This window comes from Saimiri boliviensis, chromosome 15 (genome assembly GCF_048565385.1).
Source record: "Saimiri boliviensis isolate mSaiBol1 chromosome 15, mSaiBol1.pri, whole genome shotgun sequence".
Classification (NCBI taxonomy): Eukaryota; Metazoa; Chordata; class Mammalia; order Primates; family Cebidae; genus Saimiri; species Saimiri boliviensis.
The window spans coordinates 92,118,000-92,135,467 of NC_133463.1; the positions used below are offsets into that span (position 1 = coordinate 92,118,000).

At 63.0% G+C, this 17,468-nt stretch overlaps 3 protein-coding genes across 6 annotated transcripts in view; all 3 read right to left on the reverse strand.

The window, feature by feature from the left end:
• Window positions 1-414: 414 nt before the first annotated feature.
• LRRC24 (leucine rich repeat containing 24) lies at window positions 415-3,034 on the reverse strand. Its single transcript, XM_039464744.2, has 4 exons — window positions 2,852-3,034; window positions 2,477-2,755; window positions 2,146-2,314; window positions 415-1,438 (listed from the first exon to the last, which is right to left on the reverse strand). The coding sequence occupies exons 1-4, from the start codon at window positions 3,032-3,034 to the stop codon at window positions 504-506; spliced, it is 1,566 nt and encodes a 521-aa protein (XP_039320678.1). The 3' UTR covers window positions 415-503.
• Window positions 3,035-4,707: 1,673 nt separating this feature from the next.
• On the reverse strand, window positions 4,708-7,369 carry C15H8orf82 (chromosome 15 C8orf82 homolog). Of its 2 annotated transcripts, none has more exons than XM_010329833.3 (3): window positions 7,141-7,369; window positions 6,430-6,478; window positions 4,708-6,248 (listed from the first exon to the last, which is right to left on the reverse strand). In XM_010329833.3, exons 1-3 carry the CDS (start codon window positions 7,294-7,296, stop codon window positions 5,803-5,805), a joined length of 651 nt encoding a protein of 216 aa, XP_010328135.2. In that variant the 5' UTR covers window positions 7,297-7,369; the 3' UTR covers window positions 4,708-5,802. The 2 variants fall into 2 exon arrangements, with proteins under 2 accessions (XP_010328135.2, XP_039320680.1); XM_039464746.2 differs by having other exon boundaries at window positions 6,430-6,664.
• Window positions 7,370-7,570: 201 nt separating this feature from the next.
• ARHGAP39 (Rho GTPase activating protein 39) overlaps window positions 7,571-17,468 on the reverse strand; it is a 143,608-nt gene continuing 133,710 nt past the window's right edge. Inside the window, exons 7-12 of one of the 3 annotated variants that reach the window (XM_039464740.2) lie at window positions 15,475-15,567; window positions 11,449-11,522; window positions 10,535-10,734; window positions 9,781-9,872; window positions 9,099-9,268; window positions 7,571-8,999 (exon numbers count right to left, since the gene is read on the reverse strand). In XM_039464740.2, coding sequence (XP_039320674.1) covers window positions 8,805-8,999; window positions 9,099-9,268; window positions 9,781-9,872; window positions 10,535-10,734; window positions 11,449-11,522; window positions 15,475-15,567 — 824 coding nt within the window. In that variant the 3' untranslated portion in view covers window positions 7,571-8,804. The remainder of the gene's footprint in view (window positions 9,000-9,098; window positions 9,269-9,780; window positions 9,873-10,534; window positions 10,735-11,448; window positions 11,523-15,474; window positions 15,568-17,468) is intronic. The other 2 variants (XM_074387308.1, XM_039464741.2) reach the window with 2 other exon arrangements.

Genomic DNA, 17,468 nt, shown 5'->3' on the forward strand with positions numbered 1-17,468 from the left:
GGGCTGGAGGGAATCATCAAGGTGCAAGTGTGCCTGGAACTTTTAATTTGTGGCTGTTTTTTTATGTCCAAGTTGGTCACCCTTATCCTTATGTCTGCTGTCGCCCCCAGCATGGCCACTGGGCCACAACTGCCTCCAGCCTGTCGTTCCGCCTTTTGCGGGGCAGCGCCATTGGCACTGCCTGCCAGTGCTTGCTCTTCCCCACCTGCTGGAGGCCCAAGATCTTAACTGTGGTCGGCCGGGGCTAGTGAGCTGCCTCCTGCAGAACCGGAGGTTGGGGGTGATGTCTTTTCGGAAGAGCTTCAAGTGAGGCGCCGGGGCCTAGCTGGCCACCTTCCATTGCTACCCCAGGATTCCCAAGTGCAACGCTCCCGGCCTGGGTGCCCCGCGCCCCACACACGGCTCGGCGCACAGTGCGCGGCTTCCACCTTTACTGACGGAGCATGCGCGAGGCGGCGCCGGCCAATCCCCGGCGGCCACGTCATCCGCGCGCGCCCGCGGACCTAGCAGTGGATCTCGTAGGCAACCGGCGGGGGCACGCGGAGTCCCGGCGTCGCCCCCTCTGCCGGGTCGCAGTCCGCGGGCGCCTCCGCTGGGACTTCGGCGAAGAGGGGCTTGGAACGGTTGATGACGAACATCTCGTGGCCGCGCTCGTCGCGGAGCTCCTCGAGCTGCGCGAACGTGCAGGGGCCGTCCAAGTAGTCGTTGACGAACAGCGCGCCCTCCCCTGGCGGCCCCCGCGCCTTTTTCCGCCTGCGGCGCCGGCGACAGATCATGGCGGCTAGGAGCACCGCCGTGAGCGCCAGCAGCGCGATGGCCGCCGCGATGGCCGTCTGCGTAGCCAGGCCCAGGGCGCGGAAGGCCATGCTGCCCGCCACGGGCCGGGGCTCGCGGCCGGCGGGCCGGGCGGCCGGGAGCGGCGGTTGCGCGGGCTGCTGTGGCTGCTGCCGGGACGCGTTGACCAGGAGCCGGAAGGGCACGCGGGCGGCGCCGCCGGCGTTGGAAGCCTCGCACTCGTACTTGCCAGCGTGCGCCAGCGTGATGTTGCTGAGGAAGAGCATGCCGCTGCCCGTGTCGGATGCCGAGTGCCCGCCCAGCACCGGCGCCCCGCCTTCTAGCTGGGCCTGGGCTCGTGGCCGGCCCTCGCGTGGCTGGGGCACCTTTCTCCAGGTCACCAAGGGCTGCGGGTAGCCGGAGGCTTGGCAGGCAACCCGCAGGTCCTCACCCAGGTTAGCCGTGAGCTCCAGCGGCTGCACGTGCACCGAGGGCGGAATGCAGATGAGGCTGCTGTGGGATATATCCAGGAGACTCTGGAGCGCCAGGCGCGGCGGCTCTGCACACATGATCTTCCTGTCCCTGGAGCTGAGCAGCCGCTGGCCACCCTCCTTGATCCAAGCACCCAGCCAGTGCAGGGCGCAGTCACAACGCCATGGGTTCTCTGTGGGAGAGCAGCATCAGGCAGGTGGCTTGGAGGTAGTGCTAGAACACAGCCTGTGCAGTTGGGGTTCTGCAGGCCAGGACGGGGCCTCTTTTCCACCTCCTACAGCCTTATCACACGGGAATCTATGGCAACTGCCACCCTTTCCTTGACCCCAAGCTCCTGGCGGTGGCGCCAGGCCCTCCACCCTCCTCCCCCATTAAGCTCTGTGATGCCTATCACAGATCACTTCTCCGCTGGTCTCTGAGAAAGCACCTGCTCCCGAAGTCTTTATGAAACAAGTCCCACAGTTTTTGGGAACCTGAGGATCCACATGGACATCTCACCAACACTGAAACCTTGCAAATCCTCTTAGCCTTGTTTTTGGATGCCCTCTCCTGGGGATGTCCCCAGTCCTGGTCAGCTGTCTCTCTCCTTTCCAGTTTTTGTCTGCTTGCCCTCTCATACCCGAAAGGTGTACAAAGCCCTTAATTCTGTCAAGTCACTCTGTGGGGTGCCTGTCTTTTCTGTCTCAGGCAGGGTGCCTGAGCTGTGACCCCAGCACGCCCATTCCCGCAGCCCTCCACCGTGGCTGCCGGTGGTGGTGGGGCCCTCCAGACCTGCCCGGTTGCCTCCTGTCAGGGCCCCTCCACACATGAGCCTGCCCACTACTGCCACCACCGTGGCCAAGACAGTAGACACAAGAGATGCTTTAGGGGAGGAGGTACCTGTGAGGCGCAGGACTTGCAGACTGGCCAGGGGCTGCAGGGCCTCTCGGCTGATGGTGCCCAGCTGGTTCCTGCTGAGGTCCAGCAGTGCTAGGGAGGACAGCCCCGCTAGAGCCTGGTCCTCCAGCAGCTCAATGCTGTTTTCTTGCAGGTGAAGCTCCTGCAGTCGCTGAAGTAGGGACAGCAGATCGTGAGTAAAAAAGGAAGCCGCGGTTGGGGGCAGGTCCCCTTCTTACCAAGCTAGACTAAGTTGCCTCTTCTAACTACTCCGTCCCTGCAGGGCGAGGGGCCATAATGGAGCATCCCGCCACTTTAGACCCCAGGCGCTCACCGGCAGGTGTAAGAAGGTGAAATCCAGTAGTCGTGCTAGCTGGTTGCCCGCCAGGTAGAGCACGCGCAGCTGGGCCAGGCCTAAGAAGGCGCCGCTGCGCAAGCCGCGCAGCCGGTTGCTGGTGAGGGCCAGCTCGAGCAGGCGCGGCTGCGCGCGGAAGGCGCCGGCCTCCAGGGCGCGCAGGCTGTTGTTGTGCAGGTAGAGCCGGCGCAGGGCGGACAGCGGCGCCAGGGCTCCGGGCTCCAGGCGCGCGATGTTGTTGTCCTGCAGGAACAGCGTCTGCGAGCGGAGGAGAGAGGAGGCGCTTACTCCGCCGCGGGGGTCTTCCTCTCCCCTGGGGCACCCCATCCTCCAGCAGCCTCACACGGTGCCCACCTGCGTCCCTGGCGGGATTCCCAGCGGGACGACTCGCAGCCGCAGGGCGCCACACTCCACCGTCGCGCTGTAGCAGCGGCAGGCGACCGGGCAGCCGGCGGCGCGGGACGGGAGCCCGGGCAGCGGCGGCGGCGGCAACAACAGAAGCAGCAGCAGCAACGACGCGGGTCCCCCTGGGGCCATCTCCCGAGCCCCGGCTCCTCACCGGCCCCCCGCGGTCCGGCCGCGGACGCGTACCCTCCTGAAACACAGGGCGGCAGGCCAGTCTCGGCAGCCGAGAGCCGGCCAATAGCAGGCATGGGGATGGGGGCCTGCGTCTGCCTCTGTTTTTCAGAGGGAGTCTCGCTCCGTCGCCAGGCTGGAGTGCCACGGCGCGATCTCCGCTCACTGCAACCTCCGCCTCCCGGGTTCAAGCGATTCTCATGCCTCAGCCTTCCGAGTACCTGGGATGACAGGCGCGCGCCAGCACGCCCAGCTCATTTTTGTGTTTTCAGTAGAGACGGGGTTTCACCATATTGGATGCTCTCGATCTCTTTACCTTGTGATCCGCCCGCCTCGGCCTCCTAAAGTGCTGGGATTGCAGGCGTGAGCCACCGCGTCCAGCGGGGGGCTAACTTGGAAGCTATAAATCAGTTCAAGAAACTAATAAAACGTCGTTTCTTCCCTTGACAAAAACATTTTCTTAAAGATCTGGGGCATCAGGTTCAAATTTAGAATTCCTCGTGTCCTTAGTCTCCTCACAGGATGTGGCCATGTAGGGGGAGCCACCCAGCCCCGTCCCCTTCTGTTGCTACTCCACCCATGCCCAGGGGCTCAGGAGCTTCCTGTTCAGGACGTGGATGTTCGGCCCTTGCTGCCCCTGACTCTACCCCCCAGGCACGTGGCTGCTGCTTGGTTCTAGGGCGCAAGAAGCTGGAAGTACAGGGTATGGGTTTGGGAACTCTGCTCAGGTGACAAAACCGAGGTCCCCATTGCCCAAGCATGGCTAGGAGCGGGAGAGCAGGCCCGGGGCAGACACGCCCCCTTGTTTTCCTGTGGGGGCTGGCATGCGACCTCCCGAGGCCCAGAGCAGAGGTCCCTTTGTGCCCCCAAGACGAAGTCCAGAGCCCCACTTGACCTTGACCCATGTCCTTCGTGTCCCCGGAACTCATGCTCTGCCTCCCACTCTGGGGTTCATCTGTCATGACTTGATGGGGACCCCCGGGGAAGAGCTGGCCTCAGAGGAGCTACGAGCCCCAGGGAAGTCGAGGCACAGCTTTATCCAGCACCTGCTCCTGCTGGCCTGGGTAGCTTAACTAAAAACCAGGGGCTTTTTCTCAGGTAACCTGTCAGAGAACTGGGGAATGAAGAAAATAATAGGAAGGTCGGCTCAGGAGCCACGGGTCTGCGCTTCCCATGCTGGTCCCCAGAAACATGTCCCGTCTTTGAGGATAGATGGGGCCCTTGGGAAAGCTGCACTGTGACGGGGAAGCCCTGGGCCACCAACTGGGTTTCTGGCGTGGCGTCCCTAGTGGGCTCTGGGGGCAGTGTGACCTCCTGAGGTCAGGAAGGAGCACGGAGTATGTGGGGACCATATGCGTGCACTTGTCCTAAGGAAATGGGAAGGCTGGGGTCTGGTTTCAGGCACAAAGAGCCCAGTTTGAAAAGTAGGGATCTGGGCCGAGATGCAGCCCACCCGATGCCAGGGAAGACAAGGCTGCAGCGTCTCCCAGCGTCATCTGGCCTCCCTCTCTGAACATCTGCCTGTCCACCAGCTCTTCCTCCTTGCCCAGTCACGTGGAAAGGGACCAAGTGGCCTTGGTGTTTAATTCTTGCCCTAAATTGTAACTCATATGATTATTTAAAGTCACTAGAAATTAGTAAGCACAGCAACAAAGTTTTAATGGAACAGCTTTGGCCCGGGCAGAGGCAGTTCCCAAATGTCTCAGGACGTGTGTGAACCCCAAGAAACTGGGGACATTTATCTGGGCCCTTGGGATCCATTTCCCTGGATAAAGAGGACTGGCTCCAGGCCTGGCCCAGTAGCCTCCTCAGAACTCAGGGCGCCGCTGCTCACGCTGACCCCCCTAGATGCAGCTCGGTGTAGAAGGGCCGGCCAGGGGCCCCAGGCTGGAAGAAGCCCAGAAATCCTTTTACCAGAGGACAACCCCCTAATCCGCTGGGCAGGGGCGGGCGTCACATGCAGGATTCCGCGACGACTGTCACTGCCTCCCGGGCGCCCCTCTGTGCGGGAGGGGTGGAGAGAAGAGGACGGAACGCCCTGTGCCTCCCTCCGGCCAGTGCAAGGGCCCAAGCCAGCGTCTCTGGGCGGCCCTTGCGCACCTCTGCAGCGCCGCGACCCGGTGCCAGGAAGCCCCACGGCCTCCTCTGCCACCCCTGAGCGCCGGTCGTTTTTCGGCCAAGCTCAGGGAGGGCGTGGCCTCCGCGTTCCCCATCCCCCTCCAGGACTCACGCCCTTCTGGGAGCGCGCCAGGATCAGAGCCGGGATGGTCCCCGAACCCCTCCCCCCGCACGCCTGGTGACCTTGGGTCGGGCGTCCCCTCACCTGACGCTCCCGCGCCGAGCGGCTCCCCCGCGGTGCAGGTGGCTGCCGGGCTGGAGCAGCGGCCGGGCCGGGAGGGGGCGGGGGACGCTCGCGCACGCGCACCAGAGCCCCGCACCAACCGCGCCCGCCGCCAGGGCCTGACGTCTCCAGCGCGAGCCAATCCGGAGGGCGCCCGAGCTGGGTGCGCGGGGGGCGCGCGCCGTGGGGAGCGGAGGGTCCGGAACGGCCGGGCCGCGGCAGCACCAAGGACAGAGCCGGGGGCGGGGCGGGGTGGGGTGTCCGGGGCCCGCGGCGCGCAGGCGCACTAGGCTGCCGCGAGTGCCGGGGCGCCGGCCTTCCAGGGCGCGGGCTCCCGGGGAGCAGGGTGAGGGGCGCCCGCGGCCTCCCGCCCTTCTCCCGCCCCTGCTCAGGGCGGCCGAGCCGCGAGCAGCAGCGGGGCCAGATCCATGGTGAGGGCGAGGCGGCGGCCCTGCCAGAGCACGTGCGAGGGCAGCGCGGGCGCGCCGGGCTCGTACTCGAAGCAGGCGCTGAGCTCGAAGGCCAGGGTGGAGCGCACCAGGCCCACGCCGCCCGCTCGCTCCGGCGCCGGGTGGTACAGGCGCCCGTTGGCGGCCAGGGGCAGCAGGCGCGCTGGCTCGAAGGGCACAGCTAGGGCCTCGCCTCCGCCGCAGTAGGAGAGGCGCGGGGGCCCGTGGCCCACGGTCAGCAGGTGCGTGAAGACCACCGGCCGGTCCTCGCAGCGCAGGAAGTTGCGCTCTCTGCCGCAGGGCGAGAGGAAGGGGAAGGAGGCCTCGTAGCGCCCGCTGCGGTTGGGTCTCAGGCGGGAGAAGAAGGTGACCAGGAACTGCGGGTCTGGGGGATGAAGGGGACGGGTGCTCAGCGCGCTGGGCTCCCAAGGCCTCCGGGCCCAGGACCGCACTGAGGGCAGACGCTCACTCCTTGGCGCGCTGGGCCCATCGGCAGAGTCGGGGAGCCCATCCGGAGCTGCCCTGAAGGGAGAAGGAAGGGGCAGGGGAGGGCGGCACAGCGGTACCTTTGAAGCAGGTGATGAAATTCTTCATTTTGGAATCATCCAGGAAAAGCTGCGGACAGACGGCCGGGCCGTGATGAGTCCCAGCGGGCAGGTGGGGCGGGGAAGCTCGGGCGGTCCTGAGCCGGGACGAGCCCACTTTGCCTGCTAGTCTGAGCACACCGCATGCAGGGAGGCGCGTGGAAGGTAAACCTGGGGGCCCTGCCGGCGTCTCCGCATCTGTGCGCACCTCTGCTCCCTGGTCAGGCAAGTCTTTCTCGCACCTTTTCCCTCTTCTCAAGTTTGTAACCAGCTGTGCCACCTCCGCGGAGGCTGCCTGGCCTGCTGACTCCCGGACATGCCGGATGCCTTAGACAGGGCTTCCGAAAAAGGAGGGGCGGCCCGGGCGTCTACCCGATAGCGGCAAGAATTCAGCGCCCGGGGTGGGGGCTTGCAAGTCAGAGTCCGGAGCTGCACAGCGCAGAGGGGCGCGGCCCGTGCAGGAGCCTCGGCCCAGCTCGACCCAGGTTCCCGGCTTTCTAGCGCGCGCCGCTCCAGCTCTGCGGCATTAGGGTCGCCCACCGCCCAGGTCCCGCCCATCGACGTGCGACTTCTCTGCGGCCCCGCCCCTCGAGCAACGGCCCCGCCCACAGGGACCACTCCCGGCCCCGCCCCTCGAGCAACGGCCCCGCCCACAGAGACCCCCCCCCCGCCTGCGGCCCTGCGCCCGCCCACCTGGCCCTGGTGGTCCACGTAGTAGAAATACTCGCGCGTCCGCGGCTCGGGACTCTGGCCCTGCGTGTAAGAAACGCCCCCGTCCACGCTGCAGGCTCGGGCACCCCGCGACCGCGCCAAGGCCACGGTCCGCAGGGCCGCGCACGGCGGCCACATTGTCCTTCCGCGCCGGAAGCGGCCGGCAGGTCACGCTGGGGGCGGTGCTGCGCGAACTCGCGCCCGCCCGCAGCAGGAGTCCCGCGCTTCGCGTTCCGGCGGCGCCCGCCTCCCCGACTCGGGCCCGGCGCTCTTCCCTCCCCCGCTGGCTTTCCGAGCCGCGGGCGCCGGTGCGGCCCCTTCTGGTCGCCCCGCGCCTCTTCCGGCCCCAGGGAGGCCCCGCCCCCGGCCGCGCCCCGCCCCCGGCCGCGCCCACAAGGAACTGGAGGCGGCGCAGGGTCCACGTGCACTTTATTCACGCGCGTCGCCGCCTCTCGGTCCGTGCGTCGGGACAGCGCCTGCGGCCGGGCTGGGCCGCGACGGCCCGGGGACCACCCGACTGAGGACGCCGCCTGGGCCTCGGCAGGGCTGGGCCTTTTGTTTTTAATAAATAAAAACGGAACTCTAAAAAATAGATATATAAAAACTGGGGAGAAATTAAGTTTTACAACAGTTGGAACTCAAAATTCCAAAATGGAAAATATACAAACTCGGTCCCCCGGCAGCTCTGGCCTCGAGGACAGGCAGTCCTGGGCGCGGCGCCTTCCCGCTCGTCGGCCGCGGGTCTGCGATGGGATGGGGTGGGGCTTGGTTTTTGGTCAGAAGCCAAGAAAAAAGATTGGAGAAGAAAAGAAGGAATGACGTCAACTTGCTCTGCACGGAGGACGGGGACGGCTCAGAGATAAATAGCATTTAGCTTAAAACTATGTCATTAGCAAATTTAGTTCTTATATCTTTCCCTCTATTTATATCTCTATACACAGGTGGGCTGCGATGCAGGATAGATTCTGGATTTATAGTTACACGAAGAAAAAATACTCTCGCCCCTCCCCCGCCCTGCCCCCAAAATGCTTGCCCAGCCCTGCCCCCAGCCCTGCCCCCTGCCCCAGACGACTTTGGTTTGGGGGCCCCACCCCACCCACAGAGCGCCTGCCAGGCCCTGGGCCCACTGCCCTGGAGCCCCCAAACTCCTGAGCAGTCTCCAGCTGGGGACCGCGGGCCGAGCGGGGGAAAGAGGAGGCGGGGACAGGTCGGGAAGCTCCCTCGGGGCTGGGAAGAGCTGCAGGCCTGGAGGACAAGGCCTGGAGAAAGGGGGGCGGCCGGGCGAGGCCCAGGCCGGGGCGCGCGGGAGGCAGCCCGGCCCCAAGGCGGGCAGTGTCGCTCGGCTCCAGGACACGGAAGGCACTTTCTCGGAGCTGACCCGCGGCCAGCGGGGGGCGAGGCGGTTTCCGCGGGAACTGGCCGTGAGGTGGGGGGCCAGAGGCGCCCTCCCCGTCGCTGCTCTGCCCTGGCTGCACCCTCAGATCAGGCAAAAGACCTGGGGAGCGCGGGGCCGAGGGCCTGGGGAAGACGGGAGGGGGGCTCCGGTGCTGGGCCGGGCGAGTCGGGCCCCTCTGCTGAGCGAGCGAGTGCGGCGTTCGGCCTGGCTGAGGGCGGCGGGCCGCCCCTCCCATCCCCGGGCGCCCCCGCTACAGCACGCCCTCCATGAAGCTGGTGTCCAGGTGCTGGATGAGCACGCGCAGGAAGGACATCTCCTTGCGGGTGTTCTCGAAGATGACGCGCGGGTCGTCGGACTGGCAGCGGAGGCAGTTGGGCGCCATCACCATGGCCAGGTTGCTCACATCCATCTTGGTGACCGCCACGTTGGCCGGCTGCACGAACACCTGCCGGAGGAGCGAGGGTGGGCGCGGAGGGGCGCGGGGGGCGGGGCGGGGCAAGCAGCGGGGACCCGGGGAGGGAAGCCCGGCGGCCCGCCCGCGTACCTGCAGGAAGCGGATGAGGTAGCAGAGCACCATGCGGTTGATGCGGGGCAGGGCGTGCACCACGGCCACCGCCGCCTCGGGGCTGTCGTAATGCGCAATGCACTGCTCGTAGAACTCGTGCGGGATCAGGGGCTCCTCCAGCTCCCGGTACCACAGCTTCAGCAGGGACGCTGGGGACACAGCACGGGGCTCAGCTGGCCTGCTCGGCGGGCACCCCTGGGCCAAGTGGGATCCAGTGGCAGTCACGCATGGAAGGGTGCTGTGGGTGACAGGCTGGACCCGGACCCCAGGAGGCCTTTCAGCTCCTAGGGACCTGAACTTGATCCTGGAGGCATGCGGGATCATACCCGCAGAAACGTGTACAACAGGACTTTTCTCAGGAGGAGCCTCTGCAGCTGCCGTGAGGCGGTCTGTACAGCAGGCATGGCTGAAGGGCACCGGGGCAGACAGCAGCAGGCTGGGAGTGGGCTGGGCTGCAGTGTACAGGCAGAACTCGGGGTGCCTCGAGGACACCTGGGGAGACTGTTCAATGGGCAGGAGAATGTCTGTGCTGGGAGTGGGCTGGCCATCATGTCATTGGGCAGGGGGCGGGATCAGGGTGGGCCTCAGAGGTGGAGACAGGGGCCCCTTGAGAACCACTGCCTGAGCTGGGCTCCTCCCCTGCAGAGTGCCGAGGACTCACCGGGGACGTGGGGGTCTTCCAGGCCTGTGGGCACCTTCCACTGGTCCACCTGCAGCTTCAGGGCATTCACCTCATCAATGTCCCCTGGGACCCTGCAGGGCACAAGGCAGGTCTCAGGCTACAGGAGCCTGCGCCAGGGCTTCCCAATTCTGCCTGGACACTAGATCCTGCTGGCCCCTGCTGACCCAGGGAGGGGAGCAGAACCTCAGGCCCCCTGCCACCCCCACCACCACCCAGCTGAAGATGGTTGGGTGGCAGTCTTCGGGATTCTGCCCCACACACCTGGGTCTGAGTCTGGTTTCCCAAGGTCCACCATCCCTCCCTGGACCACTGCTGGCCCCCCGTGTGGATGCCCTCTCCAAAGGACCACTGGGGCTTAAACCCGCAAGCCTCAGTTTCCCCAGCTGCCCCTCTGGTGAGTCGGGGGGCTGCCTGTCATCTCTGAGGCTGACGCCCCGGGCTGCCCATGGGTGGTGTCCAAGCATGCTCTAGACCCCTTGTGGCCACATCTGCAGGGGCAGCCCCCTCCCGTCGTCTGTGCTGCCTCTTCAGAATGGGTCCTGCCCTCTCTCTCCTGGCCTGCACACCCTCGGGGTCAGCTTCCACACTGGGGCCCCAACCTACCACCTACTCTCAGGTAGGGGTGCAGAAGCAGCCCAGTGGGCCTGAGGCTTAATGGCCCCTGCATGCCAGAGATGGATGGATGACCCAGGGCTGTGGCCCCTACACCTGGGGCCCGGGGTTGCCACGGCACCTGAAGATGCCCTCTGTCTGGTCACCGTTGAGTGCCAGCACCTCCTCAGAGAGCCGCGTCTGCACCCAGGGCAGCTGGCGCTCGGGGTAGCGCTCCCGCTGCATGCCCATGACCTCCTGCAGCGCACTGCCGAACATGGATGGGCTGAACACGGCGTTCTTGGCATGCCGGATCTCCTCCACGTTGGGCTTCTTTAGCCCCTGTGAAGACAGTGGCTCCGTCCTGGTCTGGCCTGGCTGCTCTGCTCCCAGCCCTTCTCGTCCCCCAAACCCTAACTCCTCCTGGGCTGCCCCGGCTCTGCTCCCACTCCTCTCATCCCTGTGAACCCCTGGCTCCAACTAGACCAGGGACGAGCCCAGCTCCCTGGCCGCAGTCACTGCCTACAGCACCAGCTCTCATAGTCCCTTGGGAAGGTGGAAGTGACTTCTGGGCCAGCCAGGGCTGTTGGGGGTCACAGTAGGGGTCAAGCCAACTCATCTGGAGTGAAACGTCCAGAAGTCTGTGGAAGGGCTGAGAGCCCTGATGTGATGGGAGCAGCGCATCAGGGAAGAGGGTGTGGGGAAGGGGCCAGGCCAGGATCTTGGACACGTCCGGGGCGCCCAAGGTACTTCCCGGGTATAGGTGCTGTGTCAGGCTTGGGAGGACAGGATGGTACTGTCATGCCATGTGACTGAAGCCCTTTGCCTGCCCTGCTCCTAAGTTGGGGGTCTGGGCCTGGGGAAGAGCCCCCGGGGGAAGGTGCAGCCCAGGAGAGCACAGGGTCTGCCTTGCACACCCTCCCACCCACCTAGGTGGGCTGTGTGGCACCCTCTGGACTGCTGCCCCAGACCAAACTGCAGGCTAGGCCCCCAGGCTGTTCACCAAGGGTCCCTGTGTCCACACTGCCCTTCCCAGTCTCCCAGGCGCACTCGTACCTTCTTGGCCCCGGTTAGGGCTGCCTTCTGCAGCTTGTGGTAACAGTACTTGGCATATGTGCTTATCGCCACCCCTGGAAAGGAATGGGGCCCGATCAGTCTGGTGTGGATGTGTGAGCATGGGGCCAGGAGAGGGGTGAATAGACGCGGCCCCTTCAAGGGCCCTGGGGGCTGGCTGGGCTTCCCCCTGCCCACTGCAGCAGGACCTCATGCTCTCCCACGCAGTGTCCTTTAGAGCAGAGACCCAAGGGGTGCTTCCCCACCTCCGGAGGGACAGTCTGGGGAGGTGCCGTGCTGGCAGCCCCCCCACCCCTCCCACAGCCACGCAGGAACAGGAAGGGCAGGACCTGGGCCTGAGGGCCTCTAGACCCCACTCCTCTCTCCCACAGGGCTGTTCAGGTATTTGGCTCTTCTCTTCTTCGGGCCCCTCCCTGGCTTTGCGGCTGTGGGCAGGAGCCCCTGGCCACCAACCCAGCACCTGGGGCCAGCGCTGGGCTATTTGAACAGCAAGCCCAGCTCTGCTGCAGCCCTGGGCCTTAACCACCACCTTTCGGCTCTTCCGAAGGACTGAGGCGGCAATGAGAGGGCCCAGTCTCCTTTCTCAAGGGAGGGGCTTTCTAAAACTCAGCCCCTGACAGCAGGGACACCGATGATGGTCCTTGAGGGGAGGGGCAGCGTGCCTAAGTCAGCACCTGGGCAGGGACTCAGGGACCTCAGCCTGGAGTCTCCAGACACTGGCCCCAGGGGAAGGTGTAGAGGGGAGAGGATTCCCAGGCTGGGTCTGGAAGGTGCAGCACCTTCCCGCTCCGTCGGGAAGCAGCAGATGAGAGAACACATGAAGAGAAGCCGTCCTGGGCCAGGGGAGCCATGGACCTCCGACAGGACCCTGTGCTTCCGGACACAGGAGCCGCCCCGGCGCCCACGACCTGCCAGGGTAAGGGGGGCCTCTGGACCCTGACCCCCGATTGGAACGCCTTTGTCTTATTTGAAAGAGCAGTTTCTGGTGGACAGCTGAGGACATGGGGTCCTTGAACCCAGGTTCAGAAACACTCGTGCCTTGAGTCCATGAATGCCTTTTCATCTCTAATTATCACAAAACAGTTGATGTAATTGCTAAGGAGATTCTTTTTTAGAGTGACCAGAAGGAAAAATATTTTTTCATAGATGTTTAGGTCCTAGAATATCTGCCACGGGACTTGGGACAACGGGGTCCTGGCAGAGGATCTGGCCCCAGCCCCCAGCATGGAACCTTCTGCCAAGGGTCCCTCTCGGACATTGGGGCAGGCTGTGAGGTACCTACCCTTGTTTTTCTAGAATGGATGGTGACCACACACATTGGACCCAGGCTTCATAGCCCCAAGAAGGCAGGAGGGAGTAAGCTTTGCAGGAAGGCGGCAGAAACCCAGGGCCTTGGCCCAGCAGCTGGGACATGCAGCCACTAGGCAGCAGGGGTCTGGGGCAGACGGCAGGGCCAGGCCTCCTGCTTGCTGTCCCCAGCCCCCTGGTGGGACAAATACCCAGGCCTGAGCCTGCTTGGGACTAGTACACTCTCCTACACTGAATGGGATACCCTGGGGCCACCATCTCTCAGCTGGTGATGGAGGGCATGATGCAGTCTCCCTGTGCCTCAGTTTACTCCTCTGTAGGATGGGACCATGACAACGCCTGTCTCATGCAGTACTCAGCAAGCAGCTGCTGGTGACTGTAGTGGGTAGGCCAGGGACTGAGGCCTTACTCCTCATCCTGCAAACTTCACTCTGCGGGTCAGGCTGCCTGTGCCTCAAGGTCTAGGACGCTGGGATGACTCCTGCTCACGCTGCATCAGGCACAGGGCCAGGCACCAAGACGTCTGCTGACCTGTGGCGGAAGAGTGGGTAGTGCCCATCCAGCCTGGGAAGACCCTCACCTGTATGGGGTGCTCTGCTCTGAGCCCACTGCCCTGATCTGGCTTTGCCCGTACTTCAGCACTCATCGCCATCCCCGTCTGGCTGCAGGCAAGCCCAGTGCGATGGCCGCCCACAGAGGGGCCAACAGCAGCAGCTCTCCTATGGTGCGTGACGGTCTGCTGGGGGCCAGGCCTGCCCCGGGGACCTCAGAGCTACAGTACCAGGTCACAGGCCTCCCAGGCCACCGGGTGTGGCCAGGGCCTCCTGGTGTCGACCCTGCTCCCCACCTGACATCCTCGAGCTGCAATGTCCCACTGGGCTCCACTCCAGGCACAGGGTCATCTGCTCCCTGCTCCGCCTGGCTGCAGCAGGAGACTCTTACGGCCAGTGGTGTCGGTCAGCTCTCAGGCCACCGGATGCCAGCTCAGGCAGGAGCGCAGAGCTCCTTCTACATTGCCCCAGATGGAGTGGTCTGATTACCTCTGTGGCCAGGAATCCCACCCCTAGATTGCAGCTGGCCCTCTTCTCCCAGGGTCCTGGGTGAGGCCAGGCTGTTGACCTCGGATTGGACCAGGGGCCCCTGGCACAGACCTGCTGGTGGCAGCCTTGGCGGCACCAGGGTGAGGACAAGTCCCCAGCCTGGCAGATGCCATCCCAGCATGCCCCATAAGGGCCCTTCATGCCCCTATAGCCTCCTGCTGACCCTGAAGTTTGCCCTAAGCAAACCTCATCCACAGAAAGCTCACTAGCTTTGTTCTGGGCCTGCATGGGCAGCGTAAAGTCAGAGATGGCATCCTGGAGGAAGGGGTGCCTAAGCCAAGCGGTCTCGAAGGAAGCGCAGTGGAGCAGAGAGGTGGGTGGCGGGGTTCTGGACAGATGAGTGGGTGAGGCACAGAATGGCAGGACCAGACCACTGCAGGGGTGGGCAGGATGGTTGCGGAAGCCTGCATGTGCGTACGCGTTGTATGCAGGTGTGTGTACGTGTGCAGGTGTGTACGTGTGCAGAGGTGTGTGTGTGATGTGTGTACATGTGTGTGCGCAGATGTGCGTGTGATGTGTACGTGTACAGATGTGGGTGTGTGCAGATGTGCGTACGTGTGATGTGCGTGTGTGCAGATGTGCATGTGCACAGATGTGCGTGTGCATACGTGTGCAGATGTGTGTGTGTGCAGATATGCGTGTGTGTGTAGCTGACTTGGTGAGACAGCACATCTTGGCCGGGTGCGGTGGCTCACACCTGTAATCCCAGCACTTTGAGAGGCCGAGGGGGGCAGATCACAAGGTCAGGAGTTCAAGCCCAGCCTGGCCAACATGGTGAAACCCCGTCTCTACTAAAAATACAAAAATTAGCTGGGTGTGGTGGCGCACATCTGTAATCACAGCTACTTGGGAGGCTGAGGCAGAACTGCTTTGAACTGGGAGGCGGAGGTTGCAGTGAGCCAAGACTGCACCACTGTACTCCAGCCTAGGCTACAGAGCGAGATTCTGTCTCAAAAAAAAAAAAAAAAAAAAAGGGCACGCCTTTCAAAAGGGAGGGCACAGCCCTGGGTTCACAGGGCTTTCCTGAGCCAGGGGCTTGTCGGGGAGGGTGGAGAGGGGAGAGCTGGGTGAGAGACTGCAGGGGAGGGTGGGAAAGCCCTCCCTCGGCTTCTGGGGGCTGTGCAGGGGCACACCATCAAAGGGAGGGACAACTCCTTGCTGATGCCAGGCCTGGCTCTTGTGGCTCAGGGCCAGCCGTGGGCTGAAAGACAGGGCTGAGGGGTGCTTGTCTGCAGGGCACCACACACCCCTCCACCTGCAAATTTCACTCTCGGGGTCAGGGCCACTCACTCACCTGGGGGCGCCTCCCGTAGCCCTCAGCGGGCAAGTCCTCACACCTCCCTCCCCCCATCAAGAACCCAGCAAGCAAGTTGGAAATGGCTCCGGGAACCACCAAGACAGGTGCAGACAGGCTTGGCCTCTCTAGGGGTCCCGACAGTCACCTGGGCCCTCCACCTTGCTCAGGAGGCCGCAGGCCTGAGGTTAGTGGCCCCATCCCCCCCTGCCCAGAAGCGGTTAGAGAAGAGGAGGCCAGGCGGCCGAGGCTGGAGAGCAGAGCTATGCAGACGCAGCGCCCAGGGGCTGCCGGGAGAGGCCCTACCATCCGGCTCTTCAACATAAGGCTTGGGTTTCTTTCTCAATTTGGACTTCTTCTTAGTGTTTCTTTCCAGAAGCTCTTTTATGTGCTGTGTCACTGGGGAGCAAAGAGAACCATGAGGACCACAGAACACAACGCCAGGAGCCAATGCCCACTCAGCTCCCGCACTTGGTGAGGAGGCCCCTGGGCCTGGTGGGGCTGACCCTGTTGAGGTGGGGGTGGGGCACGTCTGGGGGGACGTGGCTGTGTGTGTGAGTGAGAGAGGTGACAGGGGCCCTTCTGAGCATTGTGTGGGCCAGGAAGCTGCTGTGCCCATGCTGGGGCAAGCAGAGGTGCAGAGAAGGCACTCAGGCAGCAGGAGGGGAGCAGGCAGCTCCTGCCCTCTGGCTGGGGGCAAGGCTGGGGCGGCAGTGGGCCTGGACTCCCTGCCTGCTGGTCAGAAAACCAACAGAAACAAGTGGGCCAAGGCAGCTGGCCCCAAGCCAGGCACTGCAGTCAGAGAGGAGGGGGGCTCCCCTCAGGCTGACCTGGGCCTGCCTCCTGCTCTGGAGAGCACAGCTGGGCACCGTGGCCACGGGCTGTGGTGACCTGGCTGAGGCCGAGGCTGGCAGGCTTGTGTGAGGCACCGCCTCTTCCCACTCTGTGCCACACTCTGTAGGAGTTGCCACTGTGCCTGGCCCACACCTGAGGGGTGGGGTTGGGCTCCAGCTCCTGGACGGTGGACATCTACATCAGTTATTTGTAATTGTTCTGCACAGACTTGTCTATTCCTATCTATTGCATCATTCATTTGTATCCGTGTAGACTTAAGAGTTTTTTTTTTTTTTTTTTTTTTTTTTGAGATAGGATCTCACTGTGTCGCTCAGGCTGGAGTGAGGGGCGCGATCTCAGCTCACTGCAACCTCCACCCTCTGGGTTAAAGCAACTCCCACCTCAGCCTCCTGAGTAGCTGGAATTACAGGCATGCACCACCACGTCCGACTAATTTTTGTATTTTCGGTAGAGTCAGGGTTTCACCCTGTTGGCCAGGTGGGTCTTGAACTCTTGACCTCAAATGATCTACCCACCTCGGCCTCCCGAAGTGCTGGGGTTACAGGCATAAGCCACTGTGCCTGGCCCACTTATGGGTTATAATCTAGTGGGTCTTTTATCTTGTTGCTCAACTTGCTCCAGCTTTGGCCACTGGGAGCTCATTCCGCCAGCTCCGTTGTCCCTGTGACAAACATCACCCCTGCCTCTGGCACTTCTTCACTTCTGACATCTTGTATATGACCTGCACCAGCCCTAGAATCACCCGTTTCTCCAAAGAACTCTGAATTCTGAATCCTTTTTCTTTTTGAGATAGATTTGTGCTCTGTGGTTAAGCTGGAGTGCAGCGGTGCAATCTCGGCTTACTGCAACCTCCGTCTCCCGAGTTCAAGTGATCCTCCTGCCTCAGCCTCCTGAGTAGCTGGAACTATAGACGCATGCCACCACACCCAGCTAATTTTTTTGTATTTTAATAAAGAGGTGGTTTCACCATGTTGGCCAGGATGGTCTTGATCTCCTGACCTTGTGATCCACCTGCCTCAGTCTCCCTAAGTGCTAGGATTAGAGGCATGTGCCACTGCACCTGGCCCTGAATCCTTATAATGGAAAATGGTATTGAGAAACCAGGATCTGGGTGTGAGATGTGGTTTCCACTGCTGGGAAATGTTTGTAGGCCCTCTCAGCTGACAGTGAGGACACACCTGTGTGCGCGAGCTCCTGTTCACACGCACATCTGTAGATACTTCTGTACGTGACCATCGGTCTCCGTATCAGCCAAACATGGCCTCTAACTTTATTCCACTACTGCCGCTTGTGACCCAGCCTTCCTCCTTCTGCTTGTCTGTAACTGGTGTGCTTTCTCATTCTTTTAACATCTTTTGTAGGAGACTTAATTTTGAAGTCCAATTGGTCAATGTTTTTCTTTTATAGATAGTACTTTGGAATTACATATAAAAATCTTTGCCTCA